Source organism: Apis florea, unplaced genomic scaffold, assembly GCF_048593485.1.
Source record: "Apis florea isolate Af1SG1 unplaced genomic scaffold, ASM4859348v1 contig_3793_pilon, whole genome shotgun sequence".
In the NCBI taxonomy this organism is placed as follows: Eukaryota; Metazoa; Arthropoda; class Insecta; order Hymenoptera; family Apidae; genus Apis; species Apis florea.
In genome coordinates, this window is record NW_028256856.1 from 614,794 (window position 1) to 638,096 (window position 23,303).

The window sequence follows — 23,303 nt, forward strand, 5'->3', positions numbered from 1 at the left end:
GTGGAGATCCGCGCCGATGAACAACCGCCGCGTCGTGTAAGCAAAGCTCCCCTCCCACGGGAAAACGAAGCGACGACACATCAAAGAGATGGTGATGAGTTCACTCCTCTTCCCCCCTCCCCCTCTTTCCCTTTCTCTCTCATCCTCGAAAATTTTCCCGATCATGGAACATCACGATCACCGATCGCCCTTTTTATCAAATTTCTATTACGGCGGATTGGAGAGGACGATGTTGAAAATGTTTGTCGAGAAACGCAGGTGCAGGTCTCGTGATCGCAAACGCAGATCGATTCGATCGATATTGAACAGACACGAGTTTAGAAGAATCTGGAAGAAAAGAATTTTGTAGTAAAATTTTTCCGTTCATTGCAAATTGATACCAAACGATATCTAGGAAAAACATTGCTGAAACATTACATTTTCGAAAACGCGAATTATCGATCGTTTGTAAATCAAAAAAAATATCGTACAAACCGCAACATATAGTTCATAGTTTATAGATTGAAAATATATTACAACAATTCGGTGGATGAAAAAAGAAAGGAGAAAAAAGCGACGCAATGAACCGTGTTAACGAGCAATTTCCTTCATTTCCGTCCACGAGACACCTTCTGTTATTCTCTTCTCCGCAATAAGCACTCTCGCGAAAAGCACTCTTGAAATTCCGGATAATATATTTAGCGCAAATTTAAATTCTCGCGAAGGATACAAATGATCGTCGACTGCCTCCTAATCACCGTGTCATTTTGACGTTTCACGATATTCGAAGCGATAATTCAACCGACAACGACGCCTCGATGCCAACGATGAAATAACTCGTCAACTCGTTTCTGGCATTTTATTCCGATCGCCATTCTCAATGCCACGTGTGGCGATCATCGAGAGTACGAAAAAACGCCAAACGTGGCGCTGTCGTCGTTCGTGTCGCGAGACGAATTCTTTACGTTAATTAAGTACCACGATGAAAAATACATTAGGCGTGCAAATAAGTTCTTTTTTTTCCAAATTCAAGATTTTATTACGTAAATCAGGTACAAGATTACTCGATTAACCGTCATCGAACTTTCTCGATGATCATCGTCTTCCAAATTAAAATTTCCGGCTTTAAATCTTCGCTACCACTTTTTGCACGTTCTGTAAAACACAGCGTTCTCTCCCAGTGTCGCATACGAACCATTTCTTGCACGCTATATCGCTCGAAATTGTCGCATAGGATTGAAAAGGACTCTCGTCGCGACTCTTCTTAAAAACGAAACGCTTTTTCAGATGGCGCCACGAACGTAATTCGATGAGAAGTTACGATCGTAGAGAAAAAGGGGAAAGAACTTATTTACACGTCTAAGAGACGAGTTTCCGTGTATCAATTAAGCCAATAATATTTTTGTACTCGAGAATATTTTGAATCGTACGGAACATTAATTCTTATCGATTGAAACGTTACGTGCAAACTACTCTACCTTGATTTTATTAAGAGGCATACACGAAGATTCTTTTACCATAAATTACGTCGATCAAGTCGATATGAAATAAGAAGTAAATTATCAAGAGATTATCGAATAAGATTGATCTAACGATCGTTGTGTTATCTTTGAATCTTGATCATTAAACCACTCACGCGCGATTTAGATTTGAATTCGAGATATCTCGTTGAAGCGAAACGAAAAAAAAACTAAAATTAAAATTAAAAACAATGTGCATTATCTCAAAGCTTAATCGTCCGATTAACTTAATCGAACTCGATACACAGAGACGAGTTCGAAGAAGATACGCTCGCCGCCAATCGTATTGGAATTAATTATCGGACCCTCGTGGATTGCCGCCGTTTCGGTATAATTAGTTCTGGGTCTAAATCGGTTGTAATGATCACTGCCAATTATGCACCATGTGAATGGGCCGTTCGCCCTGCATTGTTCGCCTCTTGATTCATTCATTCCTCCGCGTTCGTTCCTTTGTACGAGATTCCTCGGAGCCATTGCCAAACACCGAGCATCTTCACCTCTCTTAAGCTCTCGTAACTTTCCCTTCCCGGGACTAGCGAGTCGGGGAAAGCGTGCAGCGTGATATCTCGTGTTTATGTAACGAAATGTGTACGAATTTAATAATCGGGATTTAATGTAATTTATCGATTTTCTTCTTCTTCTTCTTCTTCTTCTTCTCTCGAATTGTATTTGCCTTTCGATTTCTCGAGACGTGTTTTATAACGCGTTTGGGGGGAGGGGGAGGGAGAGCAGGAAGTTTTGAAGGGGAAGAGCGTTCGATGGAAAAGTTCAGAGTTCATGAGAGAGAGAGAGAGAGAGAGAGACGAATGGCAAATGGCAATAATCGATAATGGATCTCGAAACTTTTCCGTTGCGCAATTTCGTCGCGCGCGAGCATAATAATCGTAACCTGATTTTGTTTTGAAGGAGATTATTCTTTTTTTTTCTCTCTCTCTCTCTTTTATCATCATTTTCTTATGACCATATGTGTACATTTCTATTTTACACGCAGGATCTCGAGCTCTTTTCACGAAAAGTGTATATCGAATTTATTAAATTTTTTTTTTTTTTTTTTTTCTCGAGAAACCAAGCTGAGTATCTATATTTAATATCGTGATTCTTCAAGACCTCGCAAGAAGAGGTTTTTTAATACATCAAAGAATCATACTTTGCTACTTTATGCGTTGGAAGGAAAAAATGAAAACCTGATTCGGGGGCCGAATCGTGTTAAAAAATTCACGTCTCAATTTCTCTTCATTCACTCTCAGCTTCGTATCGAATGAAGTACAAGACGAACCTCGTCAAACTTCATCTCCTCTGCTTTCACGCTTATTATATCTCTTATCGAGATACTTTCCACCTTGATTATTATCATTACTCGCTTACCTTTAATATAAACCCGCGAGGGAGACGGGTCGATCAATTGTCCATGTCATATTAAATTCCAAAATTATATAAAACGAAGTTTCGAGAAGCACAAGGATCGAGAGGGGAGGGGGGTAGAGAAAAGAGAGAGAGAGAGAGAGAGCGGTAATCCTGGACGTTACGTAAATCCTACATAGTCAAAATAATACACAGGCGGCCATTTTACTTTCGACCGCGCATCACGACCGAACTTATTTTTCTTCGATTTTATTATAACTTTTTTATTCCATTAAAAACGTATATAACTAGATATATTAAAATATATGGTTACTATACATTACGTTGAAACAATTATTTTTTATAAATTTGAAAATGAATCTTCGAGAATTCGCTTCTTTCCTTTCCCTCGATAATAGTCGAGTGAAGGTATTGAAACGGCGGAGATATCGAAGATTGTTGTTGACTTTTTAACTTTTTAATTTCGAACAATTTCGTCCGGCCGTGAACGAGATATCCCGCTTCGTAATACAATTTATCCGGTGATAATCGTTTGCGCGACACGAGATATTCCGTGACTCGATGTATAGCTCGTATCGTACGTACGGGTGAGATATATCTGAGCAACGCGTGAAATATTTCGCGTCACGGTATTGTTCGTGTGACGATACTCCGTTTATACGAGCCGACGAACGGGATATTTTACGCAATGCTATATCGCAATATCATTCCACCGCCACTCACGAGATAATCCATGAACACAGTTTCCAAAATATATATATATATATATATATATATATATATAGTTTATTACGACGTCGTAGACGAGATATTTCGTCACGTTGAACATTCGTTCGAGGGTAGAGTCAACATCGAGTCACTTCCTCGCCTTTCCGATCTTTTCGTTTTCTTTATTGCTCGATGTTTCACCAACGCGTCTCACTCTAAACACTGTTCCTATCCGTTAACTGCCGGACGACAATAAACACGAAGGTCGGTCACGCGTCGGACTCGCGTTGTTTACGTTTTGGTCCGAACGAAGTACCACGAGAGCCTCGCTCGCTGTGTAGGACAAGAGACTTAATTAAAGTGAATCACGCGTGAAAAAAACTTAACCACGAAAATTTCGAAGCTGTTGCGATAATTAAGAATACTGTTAAGGAGGACGGAATTACAATTTTTGTAATTGATCGATTCCAGACACAGAGGCTGTCAGTCGTATTGCCTTTCGTTCCTCTAATCTCTCTCCTAACTCGAAACGCTTCTCCATCCGGATATTTTTAGCCACCGCGTGTGCTACCTTGTGCCCCGACCAGACGTTTTTGCCGGGTTTCGGGCGGAAGCTGGGTCGAGGATCGAGTTCCGGCCGAGCGATAAGGTATCGAGGAATCTTGTTTCCGGTTAGAAAAGTTTCAACGCACTTGGAACATTTTTTTGGTTGGAAATATTGCAGTAAGAAGCTTGCATTTATCGAAGATTCTTTACAAACGTCGTTAATTTTCTTTTTCTTCGAAGCATTATTTTTTTCTTGGATTTTCTCCGTTGCCTCGTCATTATTAAGTTCGAATTTCAGGATTCGCGTGGAAAAAATTCTTTGTATTTTTTATTTCTTCTTCTAATTTCCCGTACAACAATCGAATAAAATATTCCAAGTATTTCAAAGGAAAGATGTGAATTCTGAGAAATTTCAATGTATCGAGTAAATCGTAGAACAAGTATTAATGTTCGTCAAAATTGTTCTTCAAACATTTCGATAATTCCAACGATTCTATAATTGACTCATCAATATTGCACAATTCTTGGACAATTCTTAAATAAAAAAAAAAAAATCCTCGAAACTTCAACGCGTTCATAATTTCTCGTAATACGATCTCGAGAAACAAAGAATACATCGTGTCACGATGTGACAAGAGCAAGTGTTTCACTTTGAGTCAGAAGATCGCACGCGCGATGGAAAATCGTAAGGCGTGGCGCGAAAGACAGTTAACAAGAAGGTGCAGCGATTATTTCGGGGATAATAAACAAATTTCTGGCCGTTATAGTTGAATCGAGGCATTAATTTCGTGTTATCCGTGGCGCGAGAGAATAAGAGAGAATCCGCGAATGAATCTTCCACGAAGATCATAGCGCAAATATCGCGAGAACAAATAGCCAGTGGCGCTGCCTTTTGTCGGCGAGATACGCGCTTCATCCTTTCATCCATCTTTCGACGAAACTGCGAACAAGAAACAGCGCTCCTCTTTAATTGCACCGTTGCCAATTCTATCCGTCCCTTTCACACTCGAACCTGACCGAATTACTTACTCGATTATCCAATTTTTATACAACCGTATTCCTAGCAGATCATCATTTTTGAATGATAAAACCAACGCTTTAGACGACGAGAGGACCGCTTTAGAAACGTCGAAAAATCCCTTTCACAGCGTTCGATCCTCTCTTCGCTCACATCGAAGCGATTCTTACCGTTATATATATATATATATTCTCGTGGCGATTTCACGTGCTCGTTACACCGTGTCGAGCGATGTTACGTGGCGCGTTACGCAAAAAACTGGCTGTCAATGACTGGAAATCTCGATACAGCGTGCGGATATCCTCTAAATCCCCGAATAATTAATCAACCAGAAAGATTTCGATCGCGTCCCTTTATCCTTGGAAATTGCATGATCGGTGGTTCAACTTTCTCGTTCTCGCGCTGCTGCTCCTCGCGAATCTTTATTCTCGTGATTGTTTAAGCATTTTAATCTAAATAACTTTATTCGAAAATTGTTCAACTTTTCCAAAGGAGGGCAATGCTCAACTCTGGCAATACGTTGGAATCATTGAAGTCGTTGTTTTAACTATTGAATTTAAATTATTGAATTTCGCTTGATTAAAACTATTTTATTTTATTTTTACGAATTTTCTATCCAATAAAATGAGGATGATTGATTAAAAAGCCTTAGAAAATAGTTGGATGTAATTATTTACATTTACGCCCGCGATGAGAATAATTCGGGAGTTGACAAAATTGGAAAGTGAATGCGAAGGAAATGCGAAAGAAAGGAACGGCGAGTGAATTAATGATTCGAGGTGTCCTTGAACGACCGTGACCTTCCTCGCGTTCGAGTTCCTCGAATATCCTGACTGAGCCGATTATATCACACAACATTTTAAATATTCCGGACAGACTGCATATGATTTTAACCCAGGTTAAAGTTGAACCATAAACTTGTCGACGAGAATTACACGATGTTATATACGACCAGTAAATATTCTTATATTGCACACGGGACAATCTGAATAATGATATACAGAAAAAAAGAAGAAAGAGACAGAGAAAGATTTCACTCGTATAATATCGTTTTTCCATTAATTTATCGTATCGATTCTCATTCCGTTCGTTTTAAATTTTTACACGCAATTTTAAAATGAGATAAAAACGCCCTTTTAATTATGGAACAAGGCGCGTTACACGGCCAATTGGCTCGAAAATTCCTTTACATAATTGAAATTTTCCTTAAACTTTCGCGAAACTTATCATCGTGTTGCGCAATCGGTGCACGCGTAATGCTAAATTATCATTCAAAAGTGAACATTTCGAAGCAGGACCTTTTACTTTCGCCCGACAACTTGTTCATTACATCGGTAATAATTTTTATTATTTAATACTCTCGACCGTCGAATGTTTGAGATATCGGTGTTCAAAAACGTTTTCTACTTGCTTGAACGAAGGCGGAGGATCAAAGTGTTCCTCTTCTTATTGAAAATTAAAAAAAGCAACGAATGATGAACGAAAGGCGAAAGCTTCTATCTCTCGTCCAAATCCCCAACGATTTTTAAACGATTGCGCCACGATTTTGAAAGCGAGCCACCCCTCGTGAATGCGATATGCGTATCGAAACACCGAGAAGAAGCCCCTCCATTTCGGGGGGCGGCGAAGAAATCCTATCAGCCGAAAGGGAAAATCTAATTTTTCCCACGAAACTCTCGATACACTGCGAAACATCAGCCAATAATTCTTTTTTACAGAACATACATTTTAACAACGATATTTTAACAATTTTAACTCTTGCCAAATTAATTAACTCGATGAAACATTTATATGCATCTTGAAATTCTTAAAAACTGGTCGATTTGGTGACTCATTTATGGAATTCTTCCAATAGAAAGTACAAGCAAACGTTTTTTAATTTAACAAGTTTGGACACAACATTTTAACGATATACACTCTTATTATACACGCGTTAAAAATTCTTAAAAAATAGCGTAAGGGCACTCGTTTAGTGAAAAGTATAAATAAATAACTACAAATTTTAAATTATACGTACACTTCATACGTCTATTTCAGATATATATATATATACCAAGCCACGTGCGATACTTTAATCTCGAAGCACTCGAGAAACCAAAAACCGATCATCGATCAATCATCTCGATTACACGAAAGAGCTGGTAATATTGAAAAATACCGTCCAATATTTTCCCCTTCCAATTTCGCAACGAGATTAATCACGCAGATTCGAAAATTTTTCGATCGCCTCCAAAATGAACTAACAAGTTGGAGCAAGAATCAGCCTCGAGTCTTTCGAAATTTATTTTGTTATCCCAACTTTGACACGAGGCGAATTTGACGGAGGGAAATATATCTCGACCGCGGGTCAGCCGCGCGGGTGGCGATCAGCAAGTGTAATGGCGGCCGCATTAATATTAATACTCGGCTTGTCCCGAACGTTTGTTCATCAATATTTGCCTTAACGCACGCCACCTCTCTGTTCCCTGCATTCCCTGCTGTTTACCTGTCGTTTCTCTTCGGTTTTAATAAAGTTTTTAGTCATTTTGAGGGGGGAAAGAAAGGAAAGGAAATTAACGAAGGTTTTGAAAATCGAGAATTTTCCCGCCAAATTTCGTTCGCCCGCCAAAATTCGAATTAATATTTGTTTCGAAATTGCGGCAACGTGTGAATATTTTTTCATTGATGGCATTTTAACCTTGTTCCTTCCGTGAAAGTTGGAGGCCTGGTCATCCCCTCCCCGCCGAATAGGTTATTCGTTAAGGGATGAAATCGGGCGGGATCTCGTTTGATAGTCTGTACGAGTAATCGTGCCGGCCGAGAAGTTAGATACAGTTTATATCCCCAGGTGTGTGTCCAATTTTAGGCAGAGGCCGTCAGACGGTAATTATATTTAATGAGAACGTGAATAATTCCTGTTAAATCCTTGTCCATCCATGCCCCGATGAAATTGCCGTGTAATTCGATCGACCACGATTCCTCTCGATCGTTCGTCGGCTGAGACATTTATTTTACACATATAATTTGAAATAATTCCAAATTCTCTCTCTTTCGATGGAAATTAAATTTGGATATTTTTCACAATTCCTCCCCCCCCCCCCTTCCGAATATCGTTCGAATATCGCGATGTAAAAAAATTCAAAAGGAGTAATTGTAAATATTTAAATATTTTACGCGTAATAAACGACGTATATCGGATACATCGAATGATAAATGGGACGTTAGCTATTTTAACGAGATACGAGTTATTAATTTTTGTCTAAAATATAGAGTTTAATCCATTTAAAAACTTTACTCTTAATTTTCGAATATCGGAATTAATTGTTACATTTTTAGAATCGTTGTTTTCATTTCGAGAAGAAATATCTTTTATTATTAAAAAAAAAGTTAAGGATAAGTGGATATTTCCAATTCAAATGTTTTAATTAATATACATATACATTTTTATATTTTTTACAAATATAAATTAAAAACTTTTCCTATTTATATTTTATATACATATATATCCTTCGGAATGGAAAAACGAACTTGTTATTGAAATCAATAATGCATCAAGATCCGGTATCAATATTCACAAACTTTTTCCTCCCAATCAATTTACATAAATAGATTCCATTCTCAACATTCTAATTTACTTAAAGCAAATAATCCTTTTCCTTGTTATATCTTCTTCCCTGTCCAAGTTTTTGCAAAAGAAAAGAAAGAAAAAAAAAAACGACGAAAATCTCCGTCCCTCTCCGCCCCTGCAAAAAAGCCGGGATTTTTAAACACCGGGACCGCATCGATTACGTTCGCTCGACCGCCAAGGGGGTCGAGCGAAAGGGTTGAAAAGACGGGAGACAATGGAAGGGTGGAAAAGGAAAAGTGGGGGTGGTTGCGAAAAGTCAAAGGTACGAAAACGGTAGTAGTACGCCGGTATCGGTGGAGAATGGGGTGGGCAGGGGGTGTGGTGCGAGCGTCTGCCGGCCTAGAACCAGCTCGCGCGCCGAGTGGTGGGGGTAACCGCGGCCATGTGCTCGAGCGTCGACGCTCGATCGGCGATCAGTCGTTGCCGCGCGCTCACCGAGTGCACGTCGGTGTTTCGTACACGACGTATCCCCTCCCCTTTCCGCGTTCGTTCGCATCGAATGAGCCGCACGTACGTCGCGTTCGACGATCGGTAGAGAGAAAAAGAGGAGAGAGAGAGAGAGACACGTTTTCTACGATGACGTTGGTGTACCTTAAGGATCGTTCGTCGCGCGTGTGATCGAGAGAGAGAGAGAGAGAGAGAGAGAAGAAAAAAGGATCGGCGAAGGATAAAATAAATAGCGAAGGCGCAAGGAGAAGATGCCAAGGTGATCCTGTTCGCCGCCTCGACAGCTCTCGACTCTTTTGACACCTTGTTGCCCCGGAGGAGGCTGGAGAAAAAAAAATCGGTTAATCGGGGTACGATAGGAATATAATTCTAGGACGTGTGATAATTAGGAGCGCGTGAAAGAAGGAAAAGTGGTGGGCCATATTTGTCATCCACGTTGCGTTTCACGCATACTGGCGCGTTGTTCTCGCCGTACGGTGGAATCGTTCACGATTGTGCATCCGCGATCATGCACCACACGGCGCCCTGGTATCTACCCTGGGGCCTGAAGCTGGTGCCGCTGCCTATACCGCCTGGACACCCCGCTTCCGGCATCCCCAATCCCGGATTGCACCTGCTTGCACCCCTGCCGGGGATCTACGCCCCTGAACCGCGAAAGGTAAGAGAGATCTTCGCACGTAACGTAACTTGTCTCACCTTTTGCTATATCGATCCGTCGGCGAATCGACTTCCCCGTGACTTCCCTCTCTGCGTGACACACCGGTTTACGTTTCGTTTATTCGTTCGTTCTACTTTGAATTTTATTTTCATTCAAATCGCCAAATTGATCGAACGATGTTTAATTGTCGTTTTAGCTTTTATAAATTTAAGAATTCGATTTTTTCTTTTAATAAATTGGCCAACGTTTATATATATATATATATATATATGTTAAATTAATTTATTAGAAGGGTTGGGTTTGTTTTTTTTTTTTTTTTTACGTTGCTAGATTAATATCCGTCGTGCCCTCAATTACATTAAAAGAGCATCAGGGTTATTTTGCGCAATAATAATTTATCAACTAATGATATTGAAACAGTGGTTAATAATAACAGTCTCGGTTTACAATTTACAAATTAATACGCGTCAACGCGTATTAAAATCTCGTTTATTTCGAATTCGAGTCGTGGCTCACTCGTGATTCATCGATAATGGGAAAAAAAAAGAAAAAAATTTCGTTAATAACGTTGTTGTAATTGGATTGCGCAAGATGCCTCCAGGCGATTCGTATATTCTACGATGTTACACAAAGTCCAAACCATAACAGGTTCTTGGAACCTTTTGCTTTTTATGACCACCTATGAATTTCTCGCGGCGAATAATTTTTTGCTTAACTTGCCGCCCTCCTTCCTCTTCCCTTCCCCCTCCCTCCCGTCGAAGGGATATTTTCGTTGGAACGAAACACGGATCAGGTGGTGCGATGTTATTATGTCTCTGTTTGAGAATGCCCGGGGTGGAGAGGGAGGGTTAAAACGCGAAAACAATTCTTGGAAAAAGGGGAACGTTGTTGATATTAACGTTTAGATAACTCGTGTACACATTAGTTTAAATGGAAACAACAACAATACCGGATAGAATAATACGATTGCTCCTCCCCTCTCTCTCTCTCTCTCTCTCTCTTTCTCTGGTCAGGTAGCTCGATAGCTGCCCGCTACATCCAGTCGGCGTATGTAAAAGTAATATCAGTTGAACGAGAATGAAAAAGTAAATCAATTTTATTATTGCGTATATCCGTATATTTGTGAAATGATTTCAAAGTTATTTAAACTTTGCGTTCCAAATATCGTGTTTTTTTTTTTTTTTTTTTATTATTTCTTCATTCAATTTTACATACACTCTCGCAGTTCGAAATTCGTTTTACAGGATCAGCAAAGGAAATATTTTTCGTATTCGTGTGTATAAGAGTATTCTCTCATTTTCCAAATTTATCGGATACGATAATCAAAAGGTTGCAAATAACTTTCACTCTCGGCCATTAAACGAAAAACAACTCTCTCTCTCTCTCTCTCTCTAACTCGTTTCGTAATTCGTAACTCAAATGTATTTTTCGTGGGGGGAAATATTTTCTCGTCGAAATTGTTGGATATAAAAAAAGGATATAATTTTTTCCACAAACCTATATAATAGAGAGGAGGGGGGGAGGGAGGGAGGGAGAAGAGGCGGCGCGTATCGGGGGAATATCCATATAACCCTGGCCTTTCATTAGCTTTGTCCCCGGTTATTGTTACGCTTCCGCGCCGTGAAAGAATCTTGTTTCAATGTAAATCTAATCTAAATGAAAGTTCGCATTGTCCTCGGGCTCCCGTGGTCTGATTAAAAATCTGTCGGCCGGTTTCTCGTCTCGCTTATTGTGCCCATTTCGTTAGTATTAATTATAATCCCCGCGCGAGATTCTGTCGCAAACGCGCAGCATCGGCTCGTTAAGTAACTCCCGACGCTTCTTAAAGGAGCGCGACACCGAGCTTCTTTCGTCTATTATTTCATACGGCCTTACATAATAACCTTCGAACCTTCCAAGATGCGCGTGTTTCTCCCGTTGCAAACAACTGCGTTGAATTTCGTCCGCGCGAACGAATCTCTTAACAAAAGCGTCTTCCAAATCTTTTTATTCCATTTATCCCCATTTTTTCCCAATGTGTTTTTCGTGATTTTTATAATTATAATTTTTATAATTTTTATAATAAAAAGTTTTCACTCTGTTCAGAAGTGGTGTTATTATTATTTTTGCGGAAATAAAATTCGTCTAATTCCGATTCTATTAATCGTTCAATCGCTCGTTTCATTTCGCCTCTGCATATTTCACGGATCCCGAGATCGTTGCATTTTTCAAGACTCGAACGAGACAAAAAAGGTTCCTTCTCATCAATTATCAAGATATTTTCAACGGATTCGTTTTCACTTTATAGTTTTTTTTTTTTTTTTTTTTTTATAGTAGCAGCGATTCTCGATAATCGTGCACGCTCGAAACTTGTGTCGAAGTAGATTCATATTAATATCGGTGTCTCTCGATTGTTGTTGCCGCTTAATGGAAGCAACGGTTTCTTTCACGGAGGGGATTAACGCGCACGCGCGTTTCATTAGATGCAACGAGTCATAGATTCGTCGGAATATCAATATCCCTAGCCTTTTGTTACTGCGCTTCCAACGTTCTCCAACCTTTTCTCCCCCAACCGATTTACTATCGATCGACGTATTAATAAGTCGATTCGAAGCTGTATTTTTCTTTTTCTTTTTTTTTTTTTTTTCACTCTTCAAAGTTTCAAGATCAAAATTGTAGCGACGATTGATTCTCATATCGAAATCCTTCGAAAGTTTGGAAAAAAAAAAAAGAAAAAAAACTTTCGAGAGTTGATTTATTAAACAGATACGCGCAATTGAATATATTCGTTCGGCTGAAATTCGTTAGCACGTTAATATTTGGATGGAAAAAATAGCACACCGTCCGTTGTTAATTATTAACACGTTGGGTGGCGTGAAACTGAACCAAAGCCGTGACCGCGTTGTTTGTTCAAATGGTGGAGTGCAACGGCGAGATCGGTTGCGGTCTCCGCCATTTCGCGCTCGAAATTCGCGTTATCAACGATTAAGGGAGGGGGTGGGCCCTTGAACGCGAAACCGCAGCGAAATTGAAGAGGAAGGAAAATGTGCGAAATCATTTTCGACGTGATTCGAAAATGGCGCGGAATTTTCTTAGCTCAACTCGAGACGATTTCGAATTAATAATCTTTCACTCGTTTTGGAAATCGCGATAATGTCAGATTCCAAATCGAATTTGCTCCCTCGAGTTTTTTTAATCTCGAAAGATCACGGGTTACGTTTTTATATTTTGATGTTTTACGTATCTTTAAAGTTTGTTTGAATATTAATGCATTTCGGGTTCATAAAACGTCGTTACGAACCCAATTTCATCTCTGTCGTCGATCTCCTAATAGAATAGAAATAATTTCGTTGTTCGCTCGCACGCTCCACGAAACTCGAAAACTTTTAATTTCGGTTAAAAAAAAATCTAGCCGTTCGATAGGATATTGTTCCACGCTTTATAAAATTATGCTTAAAACGATACTTAGGAATCGAATCATATTTTGAAAAAGTCAAACATAAACGTCGAGTATTGTCGAATTGTGGATGATGTTCGTTTCTCGAAAATTAACCAAAATTACATATCGACGTGTGTATTATTCAATTCGAATGAGAGGAAAGAAGTTAGAGCCAGAGAGAGAGAGAGATGACACGTAATTCCGTTTCCCGTAAATTATTCGCCCGTTATTTTCGATCTTGGTTTCTTCGCTAAGAAACGCTTCCTATACCGTGAAATATCGCATAAAGGAAACACGCGGTGTCGCCCTGCTCAACCATTTTTATACACACAATCTTCTCTCTCTCTCTCTCCCAAAAGCGTGTGCAGAAAGATTTCTATCCGCTTCCTTAACAATAATAATAACAACATTCGAAGATATTTTCTCCCTGAGAAAAACGAGGTGTCATTCTTCGCCAACTCGGTCAGAAGATATTTAATTTTTCTCCTCCCCTTCGTGTTCCCAAAGTTTCGAACACGAAACCAGCCGACCACGAGGCAGGTGTATTCCAAGTGATATTTCCAAGGGATAATCGGTTCGGCCTCGCGAATTCGGGTTAATATCAAAACTGTACACGTGTACGATATCGGGGCGAGGTTTTCTCTTCCCTTTCACACATTCAGCCTTTCGTCGACAGCTTCGTCGAAAACTCTTTAGGTCGGTGGTTGGTCGGTTTGTGTAAGCGGCACCGACTTTTATTCCCTGTCACGTAGAGCAGCATTCGCAAAACTCGACGAGAGGGGACGGTCACGAACGTGCTCTCCCCCTCGTTTGCCTTAATTTCTCTTTCAATCGTTCTATTAATTTAGCCGCGAGCGAGGGGAGAGGGGCTCGAGATTTTTGGCCGACGATCGCAAAAATCACCTGTTCCCCTCCCGTGTTCGACGCCACGGAATTGGCGATCCCCGTCGGGGAAACACGTGTCGTTTCGAACGGAACTTGCACGAGTTTGTGATTTTCAAGATCGTGGTCATTATTATTAGACTGACGCGGACGGAGATGCCTTTTCCTTCCCGCTCGAAGCGGATTTTCGTGATCGTGATCGTTGCTGTTGAGGAATTATGCGAATATGATAATATGAATATAAAGAAGATTTAGAATAGATGGGGAATATTTTAAATTTGACGTTTTTCTGTTCGCGAATTCTTAATTTTGCCAAACTCGTTCTCGAAAAATACAAATTGCGAGATTGTGGTTATTAAACGTTCTGAATTACGTTTCGAAATTTTATCAAACTTGTTTTCGAATAGTACAAATTGTATTTTGCATTGTGTTGCAATTCTCGAGATCGTCGGCCATTATTATTATTCTTTGTGGATGAAGATTTATAGATTTTTCCAAATTTGACGAATCAACCTTTCTATTCACGAATTCTAAATTCTTTTGTCAAACTAAAAATACGAGTTGCAAGATTCAAGATTCTGGTTATTATTGTTGAGGGTGGTATAAATTAGGAAGATTCATAGGATTTAACGATGTTCTCGAAAAATACAAATTGCAATTTTCAAGATTGCGGTTATGAGGATGGTATAGATTATAAATAACGAGGAAGATTTATAGGATTTAATGTTTAAACGTGCTGGGTTATTTCTAAATTTTGTCAAACTCGCGTTCGAAAAATACAAATTGCCAAGTGTAGCCATTATTGTTAAGAATGGTATAAATTATGAATAACAAAGAAAATTTACATATTATATATTATAATTGCGCGTGTTGCAATTTTTAAAATCGTTGTTATTAAGGATGGCACAAATTATAAACGAAGAAGAAGATTTATACGAATTGATTCTAAATTTTAAAAATGCAAATTGCAATTGTTATCAAAGATCATATTATCGTTGAAGAATTTATAAGGATTGAAAGGCACGAATTAACGTTTAAACGTGAATCGCTTCTAATCAAAATTTCGCTTTGGAAAAATACAAATATCAATTTTCAAGATCGTGGCCATTATTGTTAAGGATGGTACAAATTGTATGATACGAATTAATGTTTAAACGAGTTACTTTTAAATTTTATCAAACTTTTGTTTTCGAAAAATATCAATTTTCAAGATCGTGGCCATTATTGTTAAGGATATACGGTATAAATTACAAGCAACGAAAAAGATTTACAGGATGTACACGAATTAACGTTTAAACGTGTTGAATTAATTCTAAACTCGCGGCCATTTTCAAGACCGCGGCTATTAATATTGGATAAATTGCGAGTAGCGGAGGAGGATTAAGATGGATATTTTGGTTTCCTGAATTGGTTTTTGGAATTCGGTTGTGAAAACGAAATCCTGCCCGCTATTATTAGACTAAATTATAAACAGAGGAGAGGGGGTTTGCTTGTGAGCCTATTACACGAGCGATTCCTGTTGCAAATTGGTCGAACGACTCCTCCTATAAGATTATTGTATCGGATCCTTAAGCGAAGTTCTTTTTTTTTTCCGCTTGTTAAAATGTAATATTTATTATTTTAACCTGTTTATTTATTTGTTTCTCACGATTTTGTAGCGATTCGATAGCGGAATCGATAGTGGAACGCGTGGGATTCCCGCCGATAATCGAATCACAGGAGCCGAGGCGAGGTTTAAATGGCCGAATGCATCCGAAATTACCTCGCCGAACAACGTTCATCGCGTGTATCCGAGGGGGCTCACCGTGACAGCTATTCACGCGTACGTCGATGAACTTGGAGTCGATGTCATACTTCCGGCTTTGATGAATATTTCATCATCGCGACCCGTCGATAGAATTTTTTTCTTTTTTTTTTTTCACAATCGCGCTATTTCCGTCTCGTTCGCAATTTCTCCAAATTTTACCGACAGACGATAATTTATCGACGTATTTGCGCGAGATCGTTTATCGACGAATCGTTTCACTTTTCGTGCTGTTATTTCTTCGCGTTTCTTCTTATCTTTGGATATTTCGTTTAATCAACGGGGATCGTAAGATTCTTGAGAATGGAAATCCTCTGGGGATGGAAATTATCCCGGATACGAGGAGATAGCACGAGGAAAAGAATTGGAAAAGAATCGTTTGATTCGAGCGTGGTTTTTTTAAAAGGAGGTTAGGTCATTCTTAAAATCCATCAATGGCGCGGAGAAAATGGGTTCGTTGGAGCGGACGACATGAAAAGCCGGGGTGGAACAGAAACCCTTTCTCCCCCTTCCCGACACTTAGTGGAAATTCGAATCGAGCAAGTGGCGAGCGGATAGGATAGGCGTGCGTCGTAAACGTTGACCGAGTTGCATACCTGTAATTTGACGAGCACTTTGCCGTCGCTTTTCCGCCACTTTACGTTCCGCCGCTTTTCAACGGCGATGGGCGTCGTATCCACCTTTGACCTCCACCCCTCCATAATTCCATATCTTCGAAACTCGAAAAATCGTGTCGATTATTTTATTTTTTTCTTCGAATTCGCGCCTGATTCGATCAATTTCTCGAATCTTTCGAAATTCCACAATCGAAATATTGCACGATTTGTTTCTCGATCTCGATCGATACGATTTGGATTAAAGTTTCTCGAAATTCGAGAAATCGTGTTAATTCCTTCTTCGAATTAGCGCTCAATTTCTCCAATCTTTCGAAATCAAAATATGATTTGTTTCTCGATCTCGATCGATACGATTTGGATTAAAGTTTCTCGAAATTCGAAAAATCGTGTTAATTCCTTCTTCGAATTAGCGCTCAATTTCTCCAATCTTTCGAAATTCCATCTTCGAAATCAAAATATGATTTGTTTCTCGATCTCGATCGATACGATTTAGATTAAAGTTTCTCGAAATTCGAAAAATCGTGTTAATTCCTTCTTCGAATTAGCGCTCAATTTCTCTAATCTTTCGAAATTCCATCTTCGAAATCGAAATATCGCACGATTTGTTTCGATCTCGATCATTCGAGCTGGATCTCGAAGTTTGAATTTCTCGTGTCTTGACTCTTCCCCCCCCCCCCCCCCCTGTTGTTCCAGAATGACTTTATCGGTGGCTCAAGGCACGATTTTTCGAGGCGCGTAGATCGCGATCAAACTTTTGCGCAAACGAAACGAGCACCGACCGTGTCGTTGCGTCCGTCGCGTGCTCCATTTTCACCTTCCTCTCTCGGATAAACCTTCATATCTGAGCCCTCGCATGCGTGAGTGAAAATTCGAAGGAATACTTCTCTTTTAGAAAAAAAAAAAAAAAATTTCCACGTATCTTTCTGTATTTGTTTCTTCGCTCGAAATTTGGAAAATTTTATTTTACGAAACGAAAGAACTATAGGCTGTAAGAGAATATAATTCACTTTTCTCTCTATACACACTGTTGCGTGGCAGTCTGCTTTACGGGCAAACAGGTGTGCGTGTACGACACTTTGGCCGAGATACGCGCGTTTTAATTCTCCGAATCTCTCGATCCGAGAACTTTGCACCTGCGCTGTACGTTGCACTCGCTCGCTAAATCTTCCTTGTTTATTTCGCTTACGAGACGCACGTTTTTCTTCCACCTCGTATCGACACCGCGTTGAATTTAAGATGGCGGGAGGGGAGGCGTATTTACAATCGTCGATTAGGAGGGAAGATCTTGATATTTTTACGAACTCTGTTGCGAATAGTGAATTTTGCACGCTCGCCTTTGTTGTTGCGTCTTCCATACTTGATGTTACAAATTTTTGTAAGACAAATACGATTAATATTACAAAGTTTTAATGTAATTTTCATGGATCATGCGTAATTCGTGATTATCGAAGAAATGGTTGAATTCTTCGCAAGATTCGTGTCGACACGAGTTTTGATACGTTTTTTTTTTTCTTTCTCTCGGGCGAGGGAAACAATGGGCGGCGATGAGAATTCGGGCGTGTAGACGATTAATTTTCTTGGCGTGCTGTAAATTTCGGTCAATTAAGTCGCGAGAGTTGGCTGGCGTATGAAAAATCGGGAATCAGAAATGCGGCTCGAGGAAACGCGAAATGTCAACGATTCCGCGTTTGTCTCTGCCACGGCGTGCAAATTAACTCGGATCAGAAGCGTGCCGCCGCCGCCGGCTAACACGCCGGCCTGCGTGTATATTTTAAGTGCGTCTGTCACAGACTAATCTAGGCTTTTTGTCAGAAGGTATTGTTCGTTGAGAGGTAATTAGATTGTTTAGATCATGTCTCGTAATATTGCCTTGCTATTAATTCTCTACCCTCGGATTTAGAAGGTTTAAATTTAATTTCGTGTTTTTTTTTTTGAAATTTGCAAATTTTCAATGTTCCAATCCTCCTCTTCGAAATTTTCGAAATTTCGAATCTTCGATAGCGAAGAATTAAAAAATTGTTATGCAATTAATTGTTATCTTCGATTTAGAAGGTCTAAATTTAATTTACGTGAGTTTCTTTGAAATTTGCAAATTTTCAATGCTCTTTCCAAAATTTAAATTTCAGAATTATACAACTAATTTTTATCCTCAGATTTAGAAACTTAAATTTAATTTCGTGATTTTTTTTTAAATTTGGAAAGTTTCAATGTTCCTTCCAAAATTTTCGAAATTTCGATCACAGCTAAAAATTCAAGAATTAATTTTTATCCTCGGATTTGAAAGTTTTAAATTTAATTTCGTGATTTTTGGAAATTTCGAAATTTTCAATCTTTCTTTCCAAAATTTTCAAAATTCTGAATCTTCGATCATAGGCAAAAATTCAAGAATTGTTACAATTAAATCTTATCTTTGGATTTAGAAGTTTTAAATTTAATTTCGTGATTTTTTTAAAATTTGGAATGGTTTCAATGTTCCTTCCAAAATTTTCGAAATTTCGATCACAGCTAAAAATTCAAGAATTAATATTTATCCTGAGATTTAGAAACTTTAAATTTAATTTCGTGATTTTTGGAAATTTCGAAATTTTCAATCTTTCTTTCCAAAATTTTCAAAATTCTGAATCTTCGATCATAGGCAAAAATTCAAGAATTGTTACAATTAAATCTTATCTTTGGATTTAGAAGTTTCAAATTTAATTTGAAACTGATTTTTTTGAAATGGTTTCAATGTTCCTTCCAAAATTTTCGAAATTTCTAAAAATTCAAGAATCATACAATTAATTCTCGGATTTAGAAGCTCTAAATTCAATTTCGTGATTTTTCGAAATTTGGAAATTTCCAATATCCTTTCTTCCTCTCCAAAATTTTCGAAATTCTTCGAACGATCTTTCACCCTTCGCCTCCAAGAAGACTTCGACAACTCCGCGGAAATCTCATCTTTGAAAAGCCACTCTCCTCAAAAAAAGAAAAAAAAAAAAAAAGAAAAAGAATTCCACAAAAGCGCGTATCGCTGTCAGAAAATTACTCGTACTCGTGTATAGACACAGACAGCGGGGGGAGGGACAGTGGAAACGTGCAATTACTCCGTCTTGCTTCTCTATTTTTCGACCACGATGATGTCGACCGCTTTGTATCAGCCGTGGTCACCACCCGTTTGATCCACGGCTGATCTACGCCTACTACGCCGCGCGCCACTTCTCTTTGAACCTTTCTCCCCTCCCTCCAAGTAAATAGCGGTTATTCCCGGACAGTTTAATCGCGCGCCTCGATCGTGCGTCCCAGTATTTTCCATACTGGAAGAATCGAGTCGAATCGAGGGAGAATAAAGATGAGCGATGAGAGAGAGAGAGAGAGAGGAGGAGCTTACGTAATCCATAGACCTCCGAGTCTAGTTGACAGATGACAGAACTGTCTTCCTCGCTGCCAGAGGAGGCGAGGTTATATATCTATGTATATATTTATATACCGAACGCGTATGACGACCTCTTTCCACGACTTTCGTGCCAGACGAGGCCGATCCCTTTGCACACCCCGAACAATTGCCCTGTCCACGAATCGTCATCGCTCCGAATTATCGACCTCTTCCTACAACGTAACGTAATTCCAGGCAGGTCAAATATAAATACGAGAAACTGGAGGAGAATTGGACTGGATGCGTCGTGGCTGTGAAGATGTATCTTGTTCAAGGAGCAGGGTGTGTTTGGAAAGCGGAGCTCTTCTCGAATTAGCATGAAAACGAGAATGTCCACTGTACAAGAAACGTATCCAACCGATTTCTAGTTCTTCTCCTCTCCCCAGAAGAGAGTAAAGTTAGCCAAACTACGCGCAAACTCGGTTCGAAAAGAAGAGGGGTTGGAAACGCGGAGGGGTTGGTTCGCTCCCTTTTCGCGTGGCTCTGCTGATGAAATTAATAATGTTCCGTTTGATCGGCTGCCAAGCACAGGGGGAGAGGGAGAGATTGGATGGGATCCCTTTCTCCTCCACTCTTCGCTTTCTCCTTCCTCGTGAATCGAATCGAAGTTTTTCGAACTGTTCCTTTCGTTGTGAAAAGCTTGGCCGATTAATAGATTCGAAAATTGGAGGAGGGACGAGACCAGGTTGTATGCAAAGTTGGGGACTAGAAATACTGGAGGTTGAAACACGTTTGGCTGACACGCGTTTGGCCCGGACCCCTTATTTCTCATCCTTAACTTCGATGGTGATCACGTGATCCTCGAAAAATAATCATAATCCTTCGAGATAAGATCCTTCGTTAATACGATCCGCAAAATCTGGCTTGGAAGAGAAATTCGGTCGCGAGCCGAGCGTTATTTAAATTACGTAACAAAAATTAATTTGCCTTGCCTCGATTGGCCCCGATTGTTGTTCGAAGTTGTGCGGTATTTTAACACCGGTTACGTAATCATCACTCTCCTATTACGTGAAAATTTCGTGGAAATTCTACTCGACTCGATAATTTTCCATCTCGTTCGATAAATCGACGAGGAGATCAATTCGTAAAAGTATATATTCACACAATTATATCTAAATTATACCATAAACTAAAAAGTGCGAAACGACACCTCACAGGTCAGACACAAATCTCTGAAGAAACAATTTCCACGATTACGTCGAATTTCGTAAAAAAATTTCGAAATCCCCGATTATCGAGGATCTCGAGACAACACGGGTTTCGCGATTCCTCGAACGGGACGGTGAGGAGGGGAGAGTTGGTGGCGAGTTAAACGAGTTCGAGTCCTCGAAAGACGCGTATATTCCCGACGGGGGGGAGGGGGGTTCTGGCCTGTCTGGCGAAGACGAGACGTTTGAGTGACACGGTTCCGCAGCTACGGGTCGGCCATATTGCGCCAGGCCTCGGGTATACGCTGCGCCAGCCAATATACCCGCCTACATATCTAATATAAACGGAATTTCATTTGGTTAATGCGGATGCGCCGCGTTGCCAGAACAGCCCCCGGTTTGTTAGGGGACCTCCGACCCTCCTCCTCCTCCTCCTCCTCCTTCTCCCTCTCGCTCGCCTTTGTGCACGCGCGAGTCTTTGTCGCCATCTCTCGAACGAATTGATCGACGCGGGAATCGGGAAAAGATCGAAAGTGCGAAGCGAAGTTGAAGTGAATTCGATTCGTCCGAATCGCGTATAAATTATTCCCCCTTTGAATTCTTTCTCCGAAGAAAGTTTCTTCAAGTTTATGTATATCTTGATATTGAAACGGGAAGGTTATTAATCAAAGGAAAAAAAAGAAAAATTGTTGTCGTACCGGGAAAAACACTCTTTCCATCCTTCTCATCTTCTTCTTTCCATCGTTCATCAAAATCTCTCTTGATCCGTTCAACAAAACATTGTGAGAATAACCGTGTTTTCGCGATACACTACGAGAGAAAGAGAGAGGATAACGCGAAACAGAGGCGGGATATGTTTCTGTGTCGCGCAATGTCTCGAGTTATATATATATATATGTATCGATATATTAGGCGCGATTAAATAACTTCTTTCTCCCTTTTTCCGTCTGGAATTTCGTCGAACGATTCCTCCAATTGGCCGTCGTCGAATTAAAAATTCCGGCTTTAAATCTTTGCCTCCACTTTTTCCATCGCACGCCGCGTCCCATGCTCGAAATCGTCGCATAGAACTGGAAAGCGTCATGGAGCGAGCGCTCGTTGCGACTTTTCTCGAAAACGCTGTTTCAGATGGCGCCACGAACGCCGAGAAGAACGATTCGCGAACTCGGCGAGAAGTTTTTTACGATCGTGGAGAAAAAGAATGGGAAGAGGAATTTATCTGCACGCCTAATAGTATCGCCAAAAATACACACAGGATCGCGTAATATTATTCCGGGTTAACAAGTTTTATTCCGCGTTGGAGATCCGACGTGGCGTGTCGGAGAGCGGCGCGATTGCAGATACCATTTGTCACCGTGCTAGCGGGCGAGAGTGGGGTTAGGGAGAGCAGAGTTAGTGACACGGGTCACGCGAATGCAGCGTGATTCTTTCTTCCCTTGGCGAGGCATCGAAGTCTCTTTCCCTTGTCTCTCGCCCCACGAAATTTCCATCCGGCTTCGTCAACGCGGTACGAAATAATAATAATAATAATAATAAACACGTTATCGACGATACTGCTCCCGTGACACAGTTTCGCCGCGTCGATAGTGGCTACGGTTTCCTAGGGATTTTCGTGCCCGACCAACCTTTCGACGACACGTAACAACGCGTTTCTCGTACTTTTTAATCGAGCTTCCGTATTATTCGAATTAATAATACTGCTTACGAACGAACATTGGCAACGCTGGATGGATAAAAAAACGAGACATATTTGAAAGCAGTTGGAATCAGCCTATCGAGCAACACTGTGGCAAACGAAACATTTATCCAGAATCGTAAACGTCCGATATCCGACACGTGCATAATACACCGTTCCCGATTTCCACTCTCGTTACTCTCGTTCGCCTGTCCCCCTCGGCCGGCCGATAAAACCAGAGCCCCGCTCGTTCCAGCGGCGATAAATCGTCACCGTTCGAGTCGAACGAACGAACCGTTTGTTCGAAACCGTCGTTTCGAATCGACGAACGCGCACGCGCGTGCGCGCATTAATCGCCCCTCTCTCTCGCTCTCTCTACGATTCTATTTTCGTCGGACGTCGTCGCCTTTATGAACGAGTTTTCTCTATTCAGGCACCGGTGCCTTGACCCGCAACTAATTATTCGCGATCTGCCTTCCGCCCGAACGCGATTGGTGGGCCG

At 40.3% G+C, this 23,303-nt stretch overlaps 1 protein-coding gene across 3 annotated transcripts in view; it reads left to right on the top strand.

Moving 5' to 3' along the window:
* The window catches only part of LOC100866559 (pseudouridylate synthase RPUSD2), a 131,242-nt gene that overhangs the window by 20,245 nt on the left and 87,694 nt on the right, over window positions 1-23,303 (top strand). The window contains exon 1 of one of the 3 annotated variants that reach the window (XM_086915706.1): window positions 9,156-9,845. The exons of the other annotated variants lie outside the window; for them this stretch is intronic. Coding sequence (XP_086771832.1) covers window positions 9,696-9,845 — 150 coding nt within the window. The 5' untranslated portion in view covers window positions 9,156-9,695. Of the gene's footprint in view, window positions 1-9,155; window positions 9,846-23,303 lie in introns of those variants that run through there. 3 annotated transcript variants of the gene reach the window in all.